Genomic DNA, 23,799 nt, shown 5'->3' with positions numbered 1-23,799 from the left:
ACGTTAATTCTCATCACCTGCTGCGTAAATTCTCCTAATATTCTATGTAAAGATAAATCTGACATCAATTTGACAAAAGCTGGATCCCTTCTAGCCATGACCCTTCAAGCTTTTAAATCAACGTCCGGTTTCATCACTAATTTTGAAGTTCACTTTCAACAAGTGGACGAGAGAGAGGGGAAGAGCTGTGGTCGTCTAATTTGAAGTGTTTGTTATATCGAGATGTTGATTGTATAATCGCTTGAATTATATCGAACACCCAGGGCGATTTCGGTGGGTTTTAATCGGTTGATGTCAATATGACAATTGCACTTTATCTGTAAAACTAGTGCTTTTAAATGAAAGTGAAGTACAGCATCGAGTGTGTCTCTGCTAGACCGCTGAGGAGGTTTGCCAAGCGGCGTGGGTCAAGAACCATGCCCGAACTTTCCAAGATGAGGAAGCCTGACGTCAAAGTTGTCATTCTGGGCGACATGAACGTTGGGAAGACCTCGCTGCTTCACAGGTACACGGAGAAGAAATTTAAAGACACCATCAGCACCGTCGGAGGGGCGTTTTTCCTCAAACAGTGGGGACCCTACAATATCTCTATTTGGGACACTGCTGGTAAGGTGTTCAATATTGACTGTTATGAGTAAGGGCTCGTTTAGTAGGCTACACTGATTTTTAAATGTGTGGAAGTTCGGTGACTAGTTCGGTGGAGATCAGTTTTCTCACGTTTAAAAATCGGTGTAGCCTGATATTATTTAATTACGCAAGTCGGTTAAGAACAAATTCTTATTTACAATGACTGTTACCCCAGCCAAACAGGTATGACGCTGGGCCAATTGTGTGCCTATTACTCCAAATCACGGCCGGTTGTCATACAGCCTGGAATCGAACCAGGGTCTGTAGTGACTCCTCTACCACTGAGATGCAGTGTCTTAGCGTGCTGCGCCACTTGGGAGCCCCATAGGCTCTTTACAATGGTGTTGATTTCCAGTGTTGACTTGTGGAGAGCATGTGACTACACCACCTAAGGGTTGCTTGTCCTGTACAGCCCCTTTCATGACTGAGTGTTAGATTAGTGATCTGGTTTACCAGTTTAAATAAACTACTGAACAAGAACCACAATGTCAGACAAGTCGATGCCTATTACGTTTTGACTAGATCATATTGTGCAGAGTCAATAAAATTGCCTTGAAATCATGGCTAATTCATTCATACCCCAAAACCCATATCATGTTGCAGTTGGCAATGTGGATGAGGTTATAGCACATGATTTTATATAGTACTAAAACGTTATCTGATGCTCAAGGACAGTAACATTGCATTTTATATTGCTACATTCATGAAAGGTTAGGCTATATCAAGATCTGGTGTTAGGCATTGGGCTTGGTGTTGCCAGAAGATACCGACCCTACCATTATGCTTGTTTACACTGGGCTACACTAGGGTCAGATGGCAGTCATGGTTACATTAAGACACTGGTGCCGGAGCGAGATATGGGTTGGAATACCTACCTCAATGCAGCGACGGGATATGTCACTGTACTCCAAATGTTAATTATCCGCACTGATACATAGAGAAGATTTGAAATACTGCTTGTTTTAAAGGCGAACTGACCTTTTCGTCGTCATGCTACAAGACATGACCAAACATCTCAATCCAAAATCATTGACATTAATATAGAGTTTGTTCCCCCCTTTGCTGCAATAACAGCCTCCACTCTTCTGGGAAGGCTTTCCGCTAGATGTTGGAACATTTTTATGGGTACTTACTTCTAGAGGTCGACCGATTAATCGGAATGGCCAATTTAATTAGGGTCGATTTCAAGTTTTCATAACAATTGGAAATCGGTATTATTGGACACCGATTTGGCCAATTATTATTTATTTTTTTAAACATTCTTTTTACACCTTTTTAATCTTTATCTAACTAGGCAAGTCAGTTAAGAACACATTCTTATTTTCAATGACAGCCTAGGAACGAACGGTGGGTTAACTGCCTTGTTCAGGGGCAGAACGACAGATTTTTACCTTGTCAGCTCGGGGATTCAATCTTGCAACCTTCCGGTTACTAGTCCAACGCTCTAACCACCTGCCTCTCATTGCACTCCACGAGGAGCCTGCCTGTTACGCGAATGCAGTAAGCCAAGGTAAGTTGCTAGCTAGCATTAAACTTATCTTATAAAAACAATCAATCATAATCACTAGTTAACTACACATGGTTGATATTACTAGTTTATCTAGCGTGTCCTGCGTTGCATATAATCGATGCGGTGCGTATTCATGAAAAAGGACTGTCCTTGCTCCAACGTGTACCTAACCATAAACATCAATGCCTTTCTTAAAATCAATACACAGAAGTATATATTTTTAAACCTGCATATTTAGATAAAAGCAATCCAGGTTAGCAGGCAATTTTAACCAGGTGAATTTGTCACTACTTTTGCGTTCATTGCACGCAGAGTCGGGGTATGTGCAACAGTTTGGGCTGCCTAATTTACCAGAATTTTACATAATTATGACATAACATTGACGGTTGTGCAATGTAACAGGAATATTTAGAAATATGGATGCCACCCGTTAGATAAAATACGGAACGGTTCTGTATTTCACTGAAGGAATAAACGTCTTGTTTTCTTCGAGATGACAGTTTCCGGAGTCGACCAGATAAATGACCGAAGGCTCGTATTTCTGTGTGTTATTATGTTATAATTAAGTCTATGATTTGATAGAGCAGTCTGACTAAGCGATGGGAGGCACCAGCAGGCTCGTAAGCATTCATTCAAACAGCACATTCGTGCATTTTGCCAGCAGCTTTTTGCTGTGCTTCAAGCATTGCGCTGTTTATGATTTCAAGCCTATCAACTCCTGAGATTAGGATGGTGTAACCGATGTGAAATGGCTAGCTAGTTAGCGGGGTGCGCGCTAATAGCATTTCAAACCTCACTCCCTCTGAGACTTGGAGTAGTTATTGGTAACGCTGCTTCGAGGGTGGCATGGGTAACGCTGCTTCGAGGGTGGCATGGGTAACGCTGCTTCGAGAGTGGCTGTTGTCGATGTGTTCCTGGTTCGAGCCCAGATAGGGGCGAGGAGCGGGACGGAAGCTATACTGTTACACTGGCAATACTAAAGTGCCTATAAGAACATCCAATAGTCAAAGGTATATGAAATGCATATGGTGTAGAGAGAAATATTGCTATAACTACAACCTAAAACTTCTTACCTGGGAATATTGAAGACTCGTGTTAAAAGGAACCACCAGCTTTCATATGTTCTCATGTTCTGAGCAAGGAACTTAAACGTTAGCTTTCTGACATGGCACATATTGCACTTTTACTTCTCCAACACTTTGCATTGTTTAAACCAAATTGAACATGTTTCATTATTTTTTTAGGCTAAATTGATTTTATTGATGTATTATATTAAGTTAAAAATAAGTGCTCATTCAGTATTGTTATTGTCATTATTATAAATAAAAATGTCAGATTAATCGGTATCGGCTTTTTTGGTTCTCCAATTATCGGTATCGGCGTTGAAAAATCATAATCGGTCGACCTCTACTTGCTTCTATTCAGCCACAAGAGCATTAGTGAGGTTGGACATTGATGTTGGTCGATTATACATGGCTAGCAGTCGGCGTTCCAATTCATTCCAATGGTGTTTGATGGGGTTGAGGTCAGGGCTCTGTGCATGTCAGTCATGTTCTTCCACACCGATCTCATCAAACCATTTTTGTATGGGCCTTGCTTTGTGCAGAGGGGGGATTGTCATGCTAAAACAGGAATGCGCTTTCCCCAAACTGTTGCCACAAAGTTGGAAGCACAGAATCGTCTAGAACACATATGTCAGAGTCAAGGCCCGCGGGCCACATCCGGCCCGCAAGAAGGTTTTTTACGGCCCCTGGGATGATCTTGATTTATTATTAGAACCGGCCCGCAGCAAGCCGGCAGCCCGCAGATCTTTTACACGCACCAATACTACATTTCCCACAATGCAAAGGTGACGCACCGAGCAGTAGGCTGCTTCATTTCAATATTTATTGGCACAGCAGTCGTCAGCATCACAGTAAAATTAACTTTCAGATACCCATCAAAAATGGCAAAACGGAAGGTGGATACTGAGAACCGGGGGTTTCAAACAAGGTGGGAGTCGGAGTATATGTTCACGAAGGTAGCTGGAAAACCTGTGTGTCTTCTGTGTGGAGAAAGTGTGGCGGTACTGAAAGAGTATAATCTGAGACGACATTATGAAACGAAACACGCGGACAAAAACAAGAATATGGACATGGAACAAAGGCTACAAAAGGCAGAGGAATTAAAACGAGGCCTCCTTTGATTAATAGATTTTTGCACTTTATTTTTTTGTATTTCAATCCAATTATATTTTAAAAATATTTCAGTTGAGTGGATGATAGAAAATTGCTATTATTGTTTTTTCTTTGAAGTAAATTTAGCCCACTTTTGCTAAAATAGAAAATATAGTCTACTGATGGTGCCTTGAATACCGGTTTCTTTCATTTAATGTTCATGTTATGGGGATATTTATATAAAGGAAATTTGTCTTTTGTGTCTGTTGAAAATTAAAGATTACTGACAGAGCCATAAGAAAATATTGCTTTATTTATCTGATCATATTGTAATATATTTGTTAGGTTTTCAGTAGGTTCAATTAGGTTCACTAGACTATATGCGTCATTTAAAAAATTTTCAATGAACATTCGAACAGTCCGGCCCTCGTCTTGTAGCTGATTTTTTTATTTGGCCCTCCGTCCATTTGACTTTGACACCCCTGGTCTAGAATGTCATTGTATGCTGTAGTGTCAAGATTTCCCTTCTGGAACGAAGGGGCCTAGCCTGAACCATGAAACATAGCCCCAGACCATTATTCCTCCTGCACCAAACATTACAGTTGACACTGCATTTGGACGGGTAGCGTACTCCTGGCATCTGCCAAACCCAGATTCGTCTGTCGGACTGTCAGATGGTGAAGTGGGATTCATCACTCCAGAGAACATTTTCCACTGCTCCAGAGTCCAATGGTGGCACGCTTTACACCACTCCTGCCGACACCATGCACAATGCCAAGAGATCTTAGGCTTGTGTGTGGCTGCTCGACCATGGAAACCCATTTCATGAAGCTCCTGACAAACCGTCCTTGTGCTGACGTTGCTTCCAGAGGCACTTTGGAACTCGGTAGTGAGTGTTGAAACCGAGGACAGATGATTTTTAGGCTCTACATGCATCAGCACTCTGCGGGCCCGTTCTGTGAGCTTGTGTGGCCTACCACTTTGCGGATGAGCCGTTGTTGCTCCTGAATGTTTCCACTTCACAATAACAGCAATTACAGTTGCCTGGGGCAGCTCTAGCAGGGCAACGATCTGACTTGTTGTAAAGGTGGCATCCTATGACTGCCACGTTGAAAGTCTGAGCTCTTCAGTAAAGCAATTCTACTGACAGTGTTTGTCTATGGAGATTGCATGGCTTTTTGCTCGATCTTATACACCTATCTGCAAAAGGTGTGGCTGAAATAGCCGAAACGACTCATTTTGAAGGGGTGTCCACATACTTTTGTGTGTATACATTTAGTAGCTAGCAGTAGCCGCCGTAGCCATTTTGGAATGGCAGTGTCAGCCAATCAGCTCCTTTTTGTTGGTCAACGTGATGTCATTTGCTAATGGCTGATATGCCTACTGCTGCCTGGCATGAGGACAAAAAGGTCAGTTTCCTTGGAAAACTGGAACTATTTTAATCTTCTCTATAGAGCAGTGTGGCTCAAGGTCAAATTTGTAGTACAGTGGCATATCCCATCCCTGAATTGAGGTACGTTTTCCAAGCCATATCACACGCCGGCTCCACGGTTTCTTAATGTAGGTTAACCATGTTTACCTTCCGACCTCAGTGTAAACAAGCGTAATGGTAGGGTCGGCGTCTTCTGGAAAGGCTGGGGGTAATGCCTAACAGCCAACACTACTGATTTTGCCAAATGTACAAAATCAAGGCCCAGTTGATATAAAGAGACAAAATGCAACAAATAAAGTCAACATTTTGTAATGATGACAATCGGTTTATTCCTGTGTTACCCAATCAAAGACTGCCATCTCAGGGTTACCCAATCACATTTGCGTCTGGAGGTGGTGCACGTAATGCAATATGCAATGGTGTCTTAATTACAATATTGAATTCACCAGAGTTTCATTGAATGATGTTTTGGTTGTTTAGACCTGAAATTTTTAAAAGACAGACCAGAACTCCACATTCAGTGTTTTTGAAAGCCCCCAGGCTCTCATCATAGGTTGTAACCTGTAAATAATGCCAGGAATTGGTTATCTGTATCAAATTGGAACTTTCTGATATTCTATAATAAAAGGGGAGATGTGATGTCTGGATATATGACCTACATTTTGACCATCCTGGGCTCATATTTTCCAAGAGTCAGTGTACTTTTATTTGGCCTATTTAGCGATTTCCTTACGAACCCAAGACAAAAATAGACCATGATTTGGGCGATTTTCTAGAAAAGTAATCCTTAGAATGGTCCTTTTTGTAGGAAGGATTCTTGACTTATATTTGACATTTGTATCTAAATCTATAATTGAGAAAATATTTATCAAATTTGGCAAATGTATGACATTTTGGGCTTACCCAAGCCTCCTTTAAGACTCGGTAATCTGTAAGTGCTACAAAGCCCGAATTGGTGTCATATGACTCTTTACCGCTTGCTCTGTAATATGAAGAGTATTTTGATTAAAGTAATATTTGGTTTTGCATTAATTTGTGAATATTGAGAACAACATTTTTGATTCGGCAAGTTTCATGCTACTGTTGAACATAATATACTCTCTGATGCATATCAATGTTCCAAAGTGGGACCTCTGCTACTTTCTGAAGTTATGGCCCTTTTTTACTGAGAAATGGCACAGTAGGCAATGTAACCAATCACAGGCCTCTTTATACTTGTATCAATGTACATTCTGCAAATCACTAGCAGAGGGTGACCACTTTGAATCCATTTTCATTTTGTTTGTAATTCTTCCAAATGTTGATTGTAACTCTAAAAGTAGACTTCTGCACTTATAATTCACGGCAGCTAAAAGAAAGGTGACTTGGTCATATGACACTACAATGGGATAAAATGACTAATAGCAACATGATTTTGGTCAACTTACCGCAAGAAACTGGTGACAAAATGCTCAAATGAGTGTTTAATTTACTTTCACAGCATTGTCAGAAGTCGTATGGGACTTAGGCCTAACTCCAGTCAAGTGACTGTCTGATGTTGGTTTAGAAAGGTAGAAAAACCACTGAAGCACAAACACTATTTCCCATCCCTGCGCCATATCCCCATGACCTCTCTGCAGGATGCTGTTGTCTTTAGTCACTCACTGGGTTAGGGCTAGGGTTACAGTAAAGGGCTTCGCTTTCTGACTCCGTCACAGTGCTGTTTCCACGTGAGGTTAAAATAGGAAGTTGATCTAGTGATATGATTGTGCAATTAAGGCATAAACTGTTTGGGAGTGGATGATTGACAGAAAATAGTAGGGCTCAGATGTAACTTCCCCCAAATCTCTGGCCATGTAGGGTGTTCAACCATAAAATGCTTATTTCATTCAATGTTTATTGAGATGTTCATTCAATAGAGAATTGCATCAGAAATACAATAGATAGGGTATGCAAACAATCGCAAACAATTTCAAAGATTTTGCTGAGTTAGTTCATATAAGGAAATTGGTCAATTGAAATAAACTCATTAGGCCCTAATCTATGGATTTCACATGACTGGGCAGGGGTGCACTGGTCAGCCAGGCCCACCCACTGGTCAGCCAGGCCCACCCACTGGTCAGCCAGGCCCACCCACTGGGGCGCCAGGCCCAGTTTCCCCTCTAAAGGGCATTATTACAGACAGAAATACTACTCCCAAATTCTCTAAAACAACGGATGGATTATCTTGACAATGGAGAAATGCTCACTAACAGGGATGCAAACACATTTGGGCACAACATTTTTGGCTCTTTTTGCTAATGGAACTTTTTTTAGATATTTTTTTTCAGCTCATGAAACATGTGACCAACACTACATGTTGCATTTATTTTTGTTCAGTATAGTTCAGACAATATGGAGGTTTTTACTCAAAATTTAGCATGATTATAGTGAATATAGAATGTCATTATGGTCTAAAAGTGGTCGCTGCTTAATCAAACTGTCACTGCTCCATGGTCAGAACGGCACTTCAAACGTCAACTGCCAAGCTAGCTGGCTTGACACTCCGTAACGTTAGTTTACCAGGCTTTTCGGGCCAACTGGACATTCCTCTCGCCCACCCCGGTCGACTCCTTGCCTACTCCTTGGTCTTCTTGGTTCAAAACTAGATGGCTGTAGTCAGGTGACTTATTGTCAAAAGCAACCCACTTGTAACACAGCCACCTGGTGAAGGCAGTCAATGGCTTAGTGTTCCAAAACTATTCACCTGTTTCTAAACTCAGCAAAAAAAGAAACATCCCTTTTTCAGGACCCTGTCTTTCAAAGATAATAAGTAAAAATCCAAATAACTTCACTTATCTTCATTGTAAAGGGTTTAAACACTGTTTCTTATGCTTCTTCAATGAACCATAAACAATTAATGAACATACACCTGTGGAATGGCTTTGATTCTGCAATCATTGAAAACAAGGAATGAATGTCAGCCAAGTCTATGATATCACAAACCAAACAAATGAAATGGGAGCATCACCAAGATTGGTTCCTTCTCTGTGTACCCAATGGGAGTTCCTACTGTGACTTAACACGAGTCCGCTTAAAAAAAAAATGTTTATGACACTTGGGGAGGGTTAGTTTTTTAGTATAGCCAACAGTACAAATGTAAAGACGAACGCATACTCCCAAACACCTACTACTCACACGTACACTCATCCACACATTGTCTCACTTCAACCAAAGGATGTGGTTGCCTAAACATGAGACTGTTACCATGGTTACTTCATGGATATCAGTCTGAAAGAAGTCTCTGTAGAGGACTCCATAGTCTCTACAGAATGTTGAATAAAATTATATTTACACTTGTAGTAACTTGACAGGGAATGCCCACACTCATTTCTATATTACTTTCCTTTATTTTCAATCAAATAAATAAGATGTACAAATGCAGCAAAGCTTTATACAGCCCACTCAACGTGTGATAGTCGCCTTGTACAGATCCGACGCTGGGTGATGACCTCATCAAAAGGGAAAATGCCACGGTCAATGCCAATAACCAATTCCAATAATAACCATGCACACATGAAGAGCAATCATACTATACTGCAGGTAAGTACAATACATATTCAATGTCATTATTTATATTAACACTTCTCCCCCTTAATTTCATTACCCCCTGTAAGGAAATAAACAGAAGGGTAACCAGTAAGCCACATCAGTGTTTCCTTTTTTCTTCACAACACTTTAGAACTTCTGCTAGTATTACTGTAAATGTAAACAATATGACAGTCCATATTTTCTACTAGGTCTGCTGTTCCACACACACTAACACCATGAGTGTCTCAACTACAGAGTTGGTCTTTCAGAAGGCTTGTGACTACGCTGTGATCTGTGCAGTACTCCTGGTGTTCCACGAGACACCAGTAAGGTGTCTCCCAGTGGCGATGGGTCTGAGGAGCACAGGAGCGGGTTGGGCTTTTGTCAAATTCCATCACCCTCTGCTGGAACCACTGAATGTCGCTTTTCCTCAGATACTGTTTCCTGTGGGATTTCAGCTTGTATACTACCACCCGCAGCTGTTCCATCTGAAAACATGGTATTTTCTTTGTCATAGTGCAGGCGGATGTGATCCTGGTGTCTGCGCATGACTCGACCATCAGTCAGTTTGACCACAAAGGAGGCTGGACCACTGACTCAGAATGATACCTGGCAACCAGTGTTGGCTGCTTGTGAAGTTGTGGCTGTAGACTGTCATTGGGTTTTAACTGTCTCGCCCTCGCGTGGTGGTTGTCTCTTTGTTTCTCCTGCTTCCGTTCCACTCGTGCTTTGATATCCCGACACAGTAGATCCAGGTGAGCTTTTGGACATCTAAGCTGGAGCCTGTCCTCTTTGTGGCCTGATGCTGTAATGGAACAAGAACCGAGAGAGCTTAGTTGTGATGGTTCCTCCAGTCATCCTTTTGAGCCCCTCTTTCAGTATCTGTACAGCCCGCTCCGCTAAGCCCTTTGAGGACAAGTGAAATGGAGAGCTGCGGACATGGAGAATCCTGTTTCTCCACGTTAATTCTTGGAACAAGTCACAGGTAAAGGTTGTCGGACGTGAGTCAGGCAGACCATGGGTTGCAAATAGCCACCAAAGCTTTTTGATGGTTGTGGTCGCTGTGATGTTGCTCCACCATGACAAGGAACATGTGGCCCACAAAAGGGCCTGCAAAGTCTATGTGCAGCCTGGACCATGGGCGGTCAGGCCACTCCCATAGATGTAGTGGCTTGGGTGGAGCCATCTTCTGGTTGATCTGGTGCCCAGAACATTATTTCACTTTTGTTTCTACGTCCTGATCCATGTTAGGCCACCAGATGTAAGATCTGGCTAAACCTTTAATCCGGGAGGCACGTGGGTGAGCCTCGGATCTCATCCATGACTTGTGAACAGCCAGGGGAGGAACAACTTCTCTGTACTGCCAGAGTATGCAGCCATCCTGCACACTCAGCTCAGTATTGTGCTTTGCATAAGGTCTCAGTCCATCATCCTCTGACAGGAGGCCAAAGCTGCATAAGGAATCTTTTCACTTGGGCGAGGATAGGATCCCGGTTTGTCCACTGTTTGAACTGTTTGGCATTCACAGGTGAGTTTGACAATCTCCCCATTAGGAAAATTGTCTCTCGAGGCACCACAGTTGTGGCAGACATCTCTGGTAACAGACGGCTGAGCTCGTTTGCGTTGTCCTTCCCCGCTCTGTACACGAAGGTGTACTGGTAAGCTGACAGTGTGAGGCACAGCGCTGTATCCTTGCTGAAGCCTTGGGAGGAATGCATCTTGATTCACTGAATAGGCTCTTCAGTGGTTTGTGGTCAGTGCATATGGTGAAATGATGACCGTAGAGGTACTGATGAAAGCGTTTCACAGCAAAGACTATGGCCAGACCTTCCTTGTCTAAATGAATAACCCTTCTCAGCACTCGTCAGTGTGCATGATGCAAATCCAATGGGTTTTTCTGATCCGTCCTCCATCTGATAAGAGTACTGCCTCGATGCTGTAGGGCGGGGCGTTACATGACAGAATTATCTCTTTGTCTTGGTCAAAATGAACCAGCAGTTGTGCTGATTGTAGTAGTGCTTTCGCTTCCTGGAAATCTTTCTTTTGTGCTCGCCCCCACTATCATTTACGGTCTTTGGCGCAGCTGAAAAAGTAGAGCCAACACTTGACAGCTCAGGGAGTAACTTACCATAGTAGTTCACCATGCCCAAGAATGACCTGCGCTCAGACATGTTCTTGGGATTTCTAGCATCGTTGATTGCGCTGACTTTGTCCTCCACAGGACAGACCCTGCACTGTGATCTTGTGACCTAGGTACACTACCGTTCAAACGTTTGGGGTCACTTAGAAATGTCTGTGTTTTCCATGAAAACATACATGAAATTAGTTGCAAAATGAATAGGAAATATAGTCAAGACATTGACAAGGTTTATAAATAATTATTTTTAAGTTAAATTGTCCTTCAAACTTCGCTTTCATCAAAGAATCCTCCATTTGCAGAAATTACAGCCTTGCAGACCTTTGGCATTCTAGTTGTCAATTTGTTGAGGTAATCTGAAGAGATTTCACCCCATACGTCCCGAAGCACCTCCCACAAGTTGGATTGGTTTGATGGGCACTTCTTACGTACCATACGGTCAAGCTACTCCCACAACATCTCAATAGGGTTGAGATCCGGTGACTGTGCTGGTCACTCCATTATAGACACAATACCAGCTGACTGCTTCTTCCCTAAATAGTTCTTGCGTAGTTTGGAGCTTTGCTTTGGGTCATTGTCCTGTTGTAGGAGGAAATTGTCTCCAATTTAAGTGCCGTCCACAGGGTATGGCATGGTGTTGCAAAATGGAGTGATTTCCTTCTTCAAGATCCATTTTACCCTGTACAAATCTCCCACTTTACCACCACCAAATCACCCTCCGACCATCACATTGCCTCCACCATGCTTGACAGATGGCGTCAAGCACTCCTCCAGTATATCTTAATATTTTTCTGCGTCTCACAAATATTCTTCTTTGTGATGCGAACACCTCAACTTAGATTAGTCTTTCTATAACACTTTTTTTTCCCAATCTTCCTCTGTCCAGTGTCTTATTTTGCCCATCTTAATCTTTTCTTTTTATTGGCCACTGAGAAATTGCTTTCTTTGCAACTCTACCGAAGAGGCCAGCATCGTGGAGTCGCCTCTTCACTGTTGACGTTGAGACTGGTGTTTTGCAGGTACTATTTAATGAAGCTGCCAGTTGAGGACTTGTGAGGCGTCTGTTCCTCAAACTAGACACACTAATGTACCTGTCCTCTTGCTCAGTTGTGCACTGTGGCCTCTCACTCCGCTTTCTGTTCTGGTTCGAGACAGTTTGCACTGTTCTGTGAAGGGAGTAGTACACAGCGTTGTACGAGAGCTTCAGTTTATTGGCAATTTCTCGCATGGAGTAGCCTTCATTTCTCAGAACAAGAATAGTCTGAGATACTCAACTAGTCTAAAGAAGGCCAGTTTTATTGCTTCTGTAATCAGAACAGGTTTTAGCTGTGCTAACATAATTGCAAAAGGGTTTTCTAATGATCAATTAGCCTTTAAAATGATAAACTTTGATTAGCTAACACAACGTGCCATTGGAACACAGGAGTGATGGTTGCTGATAATGGGCCTCTGTACACCTATGTAGATATTCCATAAACAATCTGCCGTTTCCAGCTACAATAGTCATTTACAACATTAACAATGTCTACACTGTTTCTGACCAATTTGATGTTTTTAATGGACAAATGTGCTTTTCTTTCAAAAACAAGGACATTTTCTAAGTGATCCTAAACCTTTGAACGGTAGTGTGTCACACTCTACTTGGAATGTGCACTTGCAACGCTTCAGGCGCAGCCCTGCCTGGGAGAATCTCTAACACCTGGTCCAGATGGCTGTTCTCCTACGTCTCACCTGTAACCAGGATGTCATTCAGGTACGCTGCTACGTGAGGGATCCCATTCCAGATTGTCCTCTGGAAAATGGCTGGACTGGATGCCACGCCGAAAACCAAGCGGTTGTACCTGAACAAGCCTTTGTGCGTGTTGTCTGACACACTTGAGTCCTTGTCCAGGAGGAACTGTTGGTAGGCATGACTCATGTCAAGCTTTGAACGTCTTGCCTCCAGCAAGCGTCGCTGTTGATGGTGAGTTTGTAGTCCCCACATATACGCAGTGATGTCACTGTTCAGAACGGGAACAATTGGAGCTGCCCAGCGGGAGAACTGAATGGGTTAGTTTCTTGCAGCTGCTCCAACTCCATCCTCCACTTTCTTTTTCATGGCGTAAGGCACTGTCCTGGGTTTGAAAAAGCGAGGCTCTGCCTAGGGATCCACGAACAGCTTAACTGCAGTGTCCTGCAGTGTGCCCAGTTCATCTTTAAAAATCTCAGGGTACGTTTGAGTGACATCCTCAGTCACGTACGTGTGTGTGTGTCTCCCCCAAGTGCAGTTGTATTTTGGTGAGCCAGTCACACCCTAGTAAACTAAGCCCATTCCTTTTCACCTCCAGAGGCCCCAGCAATGGTATGGTCTCCCCGGTGTTCGTACACAGTTTGATCCCTGCTGGTGTGAGGGCTCAGGCCTGTTTTGTGCCCCACATTTGTTTGTAGTTCTCCTCACTGATAAGAGGCAGAGTTCCTCCATCTCCCGCCACTGTAGCATAGATGGGCTCTGCACACGGCTCACTCACATTAAACATGTTGTAGGAACAATGCTCTTCCGTGCTCTCTAGGTGGTGTGCTGCTGACTGCGGCTTCTTAGCTGTGAACTTGCCCTGCCCAGTCTGCCCACCCTCTGGCTTGCTCCTAGGACCCCTGCATTTTGTTTTTTAGCTAATTGTCCCTTTTTTGCAATTGTGACAGACCGTATCTTTGAACTTAGTTGTTTGCACGTGTTCCCCCACAACTAACATTCCACTGCTTTTTTTCCTGATTCACTGCACCACTTCCTCAGTAATGCTAAAAATATTCAAAAGGCTAACAAACGGCCATCTCATCCCTTGAGATATTTCTAAGGCTCTCTTAAATCGGTGTGGCTTCCCCCACCAAACGGCACTCTATGCCGTCCTCATTAATGCCACAGACTGATCTGTCACGGAGCATGTTCTCCAACACCGCCCCAAACTCAATATTCAGAGTTCATGTAATTCAGCAACAAAGTTAGCAACAGACTGACCTGTTTTCTGTAAATGGCAGTTCAACTGAAACCTCTGGACAATCACCGCCGACTTCGGATTTTGGTGAGTCTGAACTAAAGCAACTAGATCCACAAAAGGAATGTCCCCATAGTGTAGCCAAATTCCTCATAAGCTTGTAGGTTTTAGCCCCACACACACTCGAGAGGATAGAGCGCTGCTTAGTCTCACTTATTATTATTTTTTAACCAGGTAGGCTAGTTGAGAACAAGTTCTCATTTACAACTGCGACCTGGCCAAGATAAAGCATAGCAGTGTAAACAGACAACACAGAGTTACACATGGAGTAAACAATAAACAAGTCAATAACACAGTAGAAAGAAAAAAAAATAGTCTATATACATTGTGTGCAAAAGGCATGAGGAGGTAGGTGGATAATTACAATTTTGCAGATTAACACTGGAGTGATAAATGATCATGTGCAGGTAGAGATACTGGTGTGCAAAAGAGCAGAAAAGTAAATAAATAAAAAGTATGGGGATGAGGTAGGTAAATTGGGTGGGCTATTTACCGATGGACTATGTACAGCTGCAGCGATCGGTTAGCTGCTCAGATAGCAGATGTTAGAAGTTGGATTTTTCACTTGCTGCTGATTGTCACTGTTGGCGTTTCCCTCCAGCGGCATCTGCTTTCCGTCGCTCATTAAGCTAGCTAGCTAACTGACTACCTCCACCGTTTCTTAGCTAGCTAGCTAACTGACTACCTCCACCGTTTCTTAGCTAGCTAGCTAACTGACTACCTCCACTGTTTCTTAGCTAGCTAGCTAACTGACTACCTCCACCGTTTCTTAGCTAGCTTGCGCATCGCCCTGTACATGCTGATCCTCGTCGCCAAAAAGATGTAGTAACACAGTGGTCTAAGGCAGTGCTAGAGGCATCACTACAGACCCTTGTTCGATCCCGGCCTGTATCACAACCGGTCGTGATCGGGAGTTCCAAAGGGCGGTGCACAATTGGCTCAGTGTCGTCCGAGTTAGGGGAGGGTATGGCCAGGGTAGGTAGTCATTGTAAATAAGAATTTGTTCTTAATTGACTTGCCTAGTTAAATAACTTGACAAGGAAGGCCCACACGCATTTCTATATTACTTTCATCCTAAAAAATAAAAGGTGTACAAATGCAGCAAAGCGATACAGCCCACTCAACGTGTGATAGTCGCCTTGTACAGATCCGACTCTGGGTGATGACCTCATCAAAGGGAAAATTCCACAGTCAATGCCAATAACCAATTCCAATAATAACCATGCACACATGAAGAGCAATCATACTATACTGCTGGTAGGTACAATACATATTCGATGTCATTATTTATATAGTGTCCACACTATAACACATTACCTGTACATGCTGTTGGGCCTTTTGGCGGTAGGAGGTGGCGCTGGCGTAGCCACAGGAAAGTGATTACCGTTTTGCTGTGCCGGTAGGTTCTGTCGCTGGTATTTTCTACCTGTTGACTCATCACACGCATCACATACAATCACATGCAATATGTAAACAATAGCTGAATGGAACCGCATTCTGGCTAGTAGAGGTCATGAGAGGAAACTTTCCTGATCCAAACACTCGCTTCTGCCTGACGTAGAATTCTATGCCATTCAACATCACTTCTTCAGGTGGCAGTAGCCTCTGGGCTCGTAAACAACCACACGTTACGCTTTTCAGGGGAAAGGGAAGACAGAACCTGTGATATGACTTTTGTTTTTTGATGTTAACAAGGAGACACTCCATTTGAACTGGATTGTTTGAGCAGTGCTGAAGAGAATATTCCCGCCTTTTCATTATAATTATTTTTTTGTTCTCGTCAAGACCAGAATGTGGGGAATCTAGTTTCAGGCGTTTCTTTCAAGCTATGATGGGTTATAGTAGTATTTATAATAAACCGACAATTACAATCCTGGAAATGTAGCCCTTTACTTGGTTCAACTTCCTGTAGAAGTTACACAGCCAGTCGCTGGCGGCTGCTCAGTCACATGACAGGGAGGTGACTGTCAGGGTGACTGCATATGCTTCAACCTCCCACTCACCCATAACCCACTCACTGGACCTAATATAAACCCTGCTTGATCATGCTGTACAGACACACCAAGGGGGAGGGCTGTGATCAGCACTTGTTATCCTGATTGGCCCTCCTCCCAGCAGATGTATGGTCTTCTGTTTATTACCCTGCTTCATACTGTCTGTTTCTGAGCAGAATAGGACCCTAGCCCCACTGCCCCGCACTGACATTTTACCCTGGAGAAAGTTCTTTCAAACAACAATCTTCCCCTCCCCTAACTCTGTTGATCCTAGGGATTTGTCTCTGTCAGCATACTCTATTTCAGCTCAGTTGGCTCTCCTTATTTGTTTGGTTTTTATGTCAGGCAGGCTACTCCTGGATACTCAGGCCTAAGGTTTAATTACTGTACATACTGTATCTTACAACCTGTGAAACACTTAATTTGGACCTTGTTCAAAGGCTCCCTTGATTTTTGCACGTATTTTGGCTGTGACCGTGAAGTGTTCAGAACAAAGTCTCCAAGATCAAACTTGACTTAAACACACACTGAAGAGCTCTTGCATATTTCTACAACAATGTTTGCTTTTGTTTTTCAGCTATTCTCTTGCTCTCTCTCGCTACCTGTAGTTTGGAAGCACATTATATTAAGCTTGTGAATTTGTCTGGTCGTTTTTGCCTTTACTTGACATTCATTGGTCTATATTAGAACACAGTCATGTTTATGTTTTGACTCTTGTGTATGCAACTACTCCTATGTGCTTAACGTGTTCTGATCATTCTTTCCGGTGTGTCCCCCAGGTCGGGAGCAGTTCCACGGGCTGGGCTCCATGTACTGCCGGGGCGCTGCTGCTGTCATCCTCACCTACGACGTGACCAACTGGCAGAGTCTGGCTGAGCTGGAGGAGCGCTTCCTGTCCCTGACCGACACTGCCAATCACGACTGCATCTACGCCATCGTGGGCAACAAGGCCGACCTCACAGACCTCCAGGCACAGGTGGGAGCCACCCAAGACTGCCTAACCGAGGACCAGGGAGAGGAGGACGGGGAGAGGCCCAGGGTGCCTTCTGCCTGCCCCACCCCTCCAGCCTCTCCCGTCTCCCTGTCGGGGGTGTCGGTCAGCAAGCAGGTGAGCCGGGAGGATGCAGTGGCGTTGTATGGGAGGATCCTGAGATACAAGGGTATGGAGGAGACTAACAGCCTGCCTGCTGACAAGATGTGCTTTGAGACCAGTGCTAAGACGGGCTACAACGTGGACCCTCTGTTTGAGGCTCTGTTTGACATGGTGCTGCCCTCCATCATCAGGAAGAGGACTGAGAGAGAGGGATCACCCACCGTGGACCTGGATGAGTGCAGCGGGGCAGGAAAACGGCCAAGGGCCGCCTGCTGCTAGGGACTACCGACTTTTAGACTGATCGTAAAGAGGACTTTTCATGCCATCTCCATGTTGCTCTCCCAAGAGATTCTAAGATTTGTCAGCATTGACCGATTTTTGATACACATACTTTCAAGCAATCAATCAAACATTTATTCTTCCAATGAGATGCCAAGGATTGTTATGGAGTAAGAAGGAGTTTGTTTCTGAGGCTCTGATGTGTAATTGAGTTCTGGCCAAAATGGTGTGTAGTTTGTAGATGGACTGTTTAGAAATCAATCACAGATGATTATTTTCTGGAATGAGAATGTCACATGCCTTTTTGTTCAACAGCACAAATTGTTTGACTACCAGGGTGGGCACATTTGAATTGTGTCAAATGAATCTTATTGTAAGGATGTTTTTAAATGTTTGTTTAACAATCAGCGTTGTTTGCATTTGTACGTTCTGTTGCATGTTAATTTTTATTACGTCCTTTTTTGTTCATTTGCACCTGATCTACACTGGACAATGTGCATTTATATGGAAGACATTTTAAACGTGCTTGATACTTTCAAAGATGATACGATAATAAAGATTCTCATTTTGAAATTGTGATGTAGTTTCAGCTGAGGTGTGAACGTCAATGCAAATTCAACAAACAAAACCATTTATTTTAGTTATGACACCATTACAATACATTTCTATGGATTCATAGCACCTAATGGTATTCAACATAATTACATTGAACTAATGGCCAAATAAAGCCGTTCATCTGAAGTGGCTGGAAATGTACAATATAAAACTGGTGTTATTTTAATGGCAAATTCAACAGACTTCTTAGGACCTAGAATGTGATAAACAAATACATGCTCTGGAGGGATCGCTGACCAGATTTTGTTCAAACAGTCCTTGTAGCTTAGACTTTGGACAGAGTTGTTTGCATTTCTGTGCTGGCTTGATTCCAGCAGAGACTGAGCTGACTGTTTCATATGAACAATGTATACTGGGAAAATGTGATGTCATGGGTAAAAAAAAAGAAGTTTTTAGTTATGAGTGAATTAAGTTCATTCAGCAGATATAAATATAAAGTAAATCAGTGCATTTTGTGATCAAAGCGATTTGTGAATGTCACGTTCGGGTAAGAGCTGTAAAATATATTGATATAGCGAACAAACTGAGGCAACGGTTTGCACAGTGGCTCTTATGTTATGTGCGAACACAATGTAAAGCAGAATAATACTGAATGTTAAGAGCGAAAACATCAACCAAACCTAATTTACAATTGGTTGAGGGTCACTATTAGTGAAGTGGCATTAGCACTTATACCTGAATAATAAAACAAACTTTAAAAAAAATGTAATAACTGAAGCGGTACACTTTAATCAATTTGATAACTGAAGCGGTGCGTACACACACACACACACGGGCATCTTTGGTTGTTTCAGCTGTATGTTCTTGGTATGGTCAGTTAAACATATTTGGTGTATAATTATAGCTGAGGTAATAAGTTAAGAGCACCATATCAAATAGGACAAACAATTAAAAAGCATTTACATGTATATTTCATATCGCTAACTTTATGGCAGGGATTTATTTCTTAACACCGCATACTTGCTCTCCATTTGAAGCGTTCACACACTCCTTCACTCCTCACTAGTCAAGGTTCGGGGGAGTAGGATGAAGCTGTCCCATAGATGCTGATCTAAGGTTAGTGTTGCGTTTCCGCTTCATGGCTACAGTTAAGAATTGGGGAGGGTAAGCTAAACCTAGATCTGTGCCTAAGACCAAAGGCAATAACTACCTGAATTGTGTTTGGCAGGGGGGTATGGTCACAGGAAATGACATCTTAGGGTAAACCAGGTCACAGGTTCTTCATGCAGACCTGACAACGGCTGATGCGTGAGAGGAGCTGGCCTGCTTTCAGGGTCTCTGAGGCAGGTTCTGCATGGAAGGACTGTTCGATGGAGGTGAGCCAGAAGCTGTGTTTGTTGGCGAAGTAGTGGCAGGTGCCCTTGGCCCCGTTACACTCGATGAAGGGCGTGGTACGGAAGTCCTCCAGACAGGAACCAGGAGACGACAGAGACTGACCCCCACCCTCGTCACCTGCTGCCGTGTGCTGGGGGGAGGGGTAAGAGGTTGTATGAACACTGATACGAACGTCTTATTCAACTTCCTACCTATGGCATTTATATTCCCTGACGTGAAAGAACTGAACAGATTAAAGCAAATTCCCAGTAGGCTTCAATCATATGGCTTTCACCTGTCCTGCGTTTTCAGATCAGTAGAGATGAAGAATGGGAGACAAGGAGAGGAGGGCACTTCAGATCGTGTAGAAAAGGAAGCAAAGAGACTCACCATGAGGAAGGAGTAGCCAATCCACAAGCTGCGCCAGCCAGCAGGGCATTGTGGGATGGTAATATCCTGGCTGTGCACGGCGATGGCGACGGACGGAGCTTCGCACACAGAGCAGCGGCTGATGTACGGTTTGATATCACCTTCCTCCACGGGCATCATGGGAAGGGGCGCGGTGGTGGACAGCCAATAGGATTTGTCGTTGCGGCTGGCGTAGTAGCAGACGTCTCCGGGGTTGCAGTACAGGAAGGGCATGGTGTTGAAACGAGGGAGGCAGGAGCCCGCCAGACCTGGGATCAACAGATCAATTCAATCAACCGATCAATCAATTGACCAATAAATGTAATCATATAAAATGACGACACTGAGCTACAGCCACTACAGGCAAACTTGAGACATCCTTACTTGTTCTATCTGCCAATCCAATTAAATCTGAATAGACATGAGTATAACCCAATAATCATGTGGTGTTTATGTGAATTTCCTGTCTTTTAGTTTTTCTTATCTCTTTCTCACCTAGGTCCTGGTTGTGGGCCTTCTCCTGGCCCTCGAAGTACAGCAGACTGTAGCCGTCCCACAGCTTCGACATGCCCACGGGGCACATGGGGGTCTGCTCTGATTGGCTGTGCTTCACCAGCAGGTATCCCACGCTCACACTGCGGCCCGGCATGCCATGCAACCCTGTAGTTCCTGGGTTACCATGGTGACCTAGGGGTCAGAGAGAGAGAGAGAGGGTCAAATGCATGTGTGCGTAATATATAAAATATGTGCAATGTTTTTGTCTGTTTACTTTTCTAAATGTTTGTGTGGTTAAAATGTATTTACATTAAAAACACAACATTTCCGTGTCTAATAAATCACACCACCATAAAAACAGCAAATGGAATAATGGATTTAATTTGTTTCAGATCAGCATCCTAAAATGTCTTTATCAGTAAGCTAATTACAGAACTAATAATCACTACAGACCATGGGTCATTTCTCTCATAATACACTAGTGGCTCATTCAGACCAATAACACTCTTTGATCGAAACCATTTGGGGGAAACCAACTCCCCATCTCCCTCTCTTAATCCAGGCCTGAGTGCTATAATTCTAATATACCCCATTGCCCTGGCACACCTGCCATACTGTACCTACCTTCCATGCCTTGCAGACCAAGATGGCCCCTCCCTCCAACATTCCCACGGTACCCAGGGGTACCTGGTCTGCCACCCACCCCTGGCATCCCCTTCTGCCCCTGGGGCCCAAAGTAACCTGGAGGGGGAGATGGGGAATAGGGGTAAGGGGTAAGGAAGTAGGAAAAAGGGGGAAAAAAAGGTCAGAGAAAATATGGCTAATCCCACAGAAGAAACTGTATATAGAACAGTCTATTATATTGACAACAACACAACACTGTAACACATTCTCCTACCTGGATCTCCAGGGGGTCCTATAGGGCCGCTCTCCCCTCGTACCCCCTCCGGTCCTCGGATACCCTGAGGACCTGGAGCACCCCTCTCTCCTGGCATCCTGGTGGGTAGTGGGGCTGGGCCCTGGTTACCTGGGAATCCTGGATAACCTGAAGGACCAGACCAGGCCACACACAGTTTGTATGTGAGAAACAGGCAACTTTCATGATAATGTAGGTGATTTTCAGGTGAATTATAGTGATGTGCAGAGTGATATCAAACAGAGTGAGATGACATCCTTACCTGTGAGTCCAGTACTTCCTTTTGGGCCGGAAGGACCTCGGTCTCCTTGGAAACCAGACCTACCAGGAAATCCCATCATCCCCTGACCTCCCTTCACACCTTTGCAACAAAAGCCATGGCTGTTACTTTTACTGTTTCAGTGAAAGGTTAAACAGCTCAATATTCCCTGTCTGTCAAAAGTGAAACATATAACAAAACATAATTCTGGATTGTATTTTGGAAATTCTCCTCTATACTATAATCTATACTATAATCCTACATTCTTATGAAAAAGGTTTCCAAAAGGATTCTTCGGATTTCCCCATAGGGTAACCCTCTTTGGTTCCATGTAGGAATTACAACATGTAGGAATTCCAAAACAGAATCCAGAATGATGTTCTGTTATCCTACGGGGACAGCCAAAGAACCCTTTTAGGTTCTAGATAGCACCTTTTGTTCTAAGAGTATATGATCCGCACCTTTCTTCCCAGACACTCCGCTCTGTCCTTGGTATCCTGATGGTCCCTGATCCCCCTGCTTTCCTTTCAGACCAGGGAATCCAGTGACGCCATACTGGCCAGTTAAACCCTTCTCTCCATATTGAGAGGGCTCACCAGGTAAACCACGGGGCCCAGGGAAACCTGCAAAACAAAACAACCATTATTAGCACACCAAATACACACACAAAACACTTCACACACTACACATCCCAGAGGATAAAAACTTGGTCCGTTAATCTACTCTAAATCGACACATTCCACTCTGTCATTTTCTACTCCACCTGGCAGTCCTTTGGGTCCAGGGAAGCCAGGTTCTCCTGAAGGTCCGGGTCTGTCTGAGGTGCCCTGTGGCCCTTGGGGGCCCTGAAACCCTGGGGGTCCCACCTGGCCCTGGTCACCTGAGGACAAGAAGAGAAGAGGGAGGTCTTAGACACTATAAAACACAAAATGTCCTCCAAACTTTGTAACAAAAAAATGCAATGTTTCTTTAGGAGTAGTGACTAACCTGGTTGTCCTTGAACTCCCTTCAAACCCAGCGATCCGGGTGTCCCGACCTCGGAGTTGGGTATACCTGTCTCTCCCCTCGCTCCCTTAACACCGGGGTCACCTGGGGTTCCAAAGTTATCCTGACCTGGAAGTCCAGGGATTCCCTTCTGACCCTTCAGCCCATCCAGTCCGAATATACCCTTTAGTCCCGGGAAACCTGCAGAGAGGAGCAGATCAAAGACAGTGTTAAGGCAAAGGTTTTGTGTATGTGCACACCCGTGTGTGTGTGTGTTTGTGTACCTCTCTGTCCGGGGAAGCCTGGTTGTCCATGTGTGCCTGATTCTCCGGGGACCCCAGGCCATCCCTTCGTACCCTGGTTGCCTGGAAACCCTTGTTGACCATCAGATCCTGGAGACAACAACCACATAGAGTCAGACAGGTAACAGTCAGACACAGGCAATGAATGACACTCATTCTAATAATGTGAGCAACAGGGCAAGAAGTCAAGTCTCTTACCTACAGGTCCTCCTGTGCCAGGTTCACCTGGCACGCCCTTCATGCCCTCAATACCATGGAAACCTCCACCTCCCCTGTCTCCCAGATTCCCAATGTAGCCCTTCTGACCTGTAGGGAGAGACAGAGGGCATCAGGAACACTGTTACCATGGTAACACTTCTCAGAGAGCATCTTAAGTAGACTAATTGTCTTCATCTGCACTGATCTGATAACATAGAATAGGTAAAAGCAATATGGTGGAGGCCTACCAGGTATTTGCTCTCACCAGTCCATGCAGATGTAGGATCTTAATTTGACCAGTTTTGGAGCAGGAGTAAAATAATCCTGAAGCAGGATGATTAGATTATATATACAGTGTCAGTCAAATGTTTGGACACACCTACTCATACAAGGGTTTAACTTTATTTTGACTGTTTTCTACGTTTTAGAATAATAGTGAAGACATCAAAACTATGAAATAACACATGGAATCATGTAGTAACCAAAAACGTGTTAAACAAAT

At 43.8% G+C, this 23,799-nt stretch overlaps 2 protein-coding genes across 3 annotated transcripts in view; one reads left to right on the top strand and one right to left on the bottom strand.

Annotated features, from left to right (window-relative positions):
- Nucleotides 1-85: 85 nt before the first annotated feature.
- Nucleotides 86-18,385, top strand: LOC115112628 (ras-related protein Rab-20-like). Its single transcript, XM_029639665.2, has 2 exons — nt 86-606; nt 17,214-18,385. The coding sequence occupies exons 1-2, from the start codon at nt 339-341 to the stop codon at nt 17,804-17,806; spliced, it is 861 nt and encodes a 286-aa protein (XP_029495525.1). The 5' UTR covers nt 86-338; the 3' UTR covers nt 17,807-18,385.
- Nucleotides 18,386-18,420: 35 nt separating this feature from the next.
- Nucleotides 18,421-23,799, bottom strand: part of LOC115112606 (collagen alpha-2(IV) chain-like) — a 142,994-nt gene continuing 137,615 nt past the window's right edge. For both annotated transcript variants that reach the window (XM_029639655.2, XM_029639656.2), the window contains exons 37-47: nt 23,298-23,405; nt 23,082-23,189; nt 22,801-22,998; nt 22,577-22,693; nt 22,275-22,436; nt 21,817-21,915; nt 21,537-21,683; nt 21,263-21,379; nt 20,639-20,830; nt 20,126-20,412; nt 18,421-19,886 (exon numbers count right to left, since the gene is read on the bottom strand). In XM_029639655.2, coding sequence (XP_029495515.1) covers nt 19,632-19,886; nt 20,126-20,412; nt 20,639-20,830; nt 21,263-21,379; nt 21,537-21,683; nt 21,817-21,915; nt 22,275-22,436; nt 22,577-22,693; nt 22,801-22,998; nt 23,082-23,189; nt 23,298-23,405 — 1,790 coding nt within the window. In that variant the 3' untranslated portion in view covers nt 18,421-19,631. The remainder of the gene's footprint in view (nt 19,887-20,125; nt 20,413-20,638; nt 20,831-21,262; nt 21,380-21,536; nt 21,684-21,816; nt 21,916-22,274; nt 22,437-22,576; nt 22,694-22,800; nt 22,999-23,081; nt 23,190-23,297; nt 23,406-23,799) is intronic.

Source organism: Oncorhynchus nerka, linkage group LG3 (genome assembly GCF_034236695.1).
Source record: "Oncorhynchus nerka isolate Pitt River linkage group LG3, Oner_Uvic_2.0, whole genome shotgun sequence".
NCBI lineage: Eukaryota > Metazoa > Chordata > Actinopteri > Salmoniformes > Salmonidae > Oncorhynchus > Oncorhynchus nerka.
This window is presented reverse-complemented; position numbering and strand designations above follow the sequence as displayed.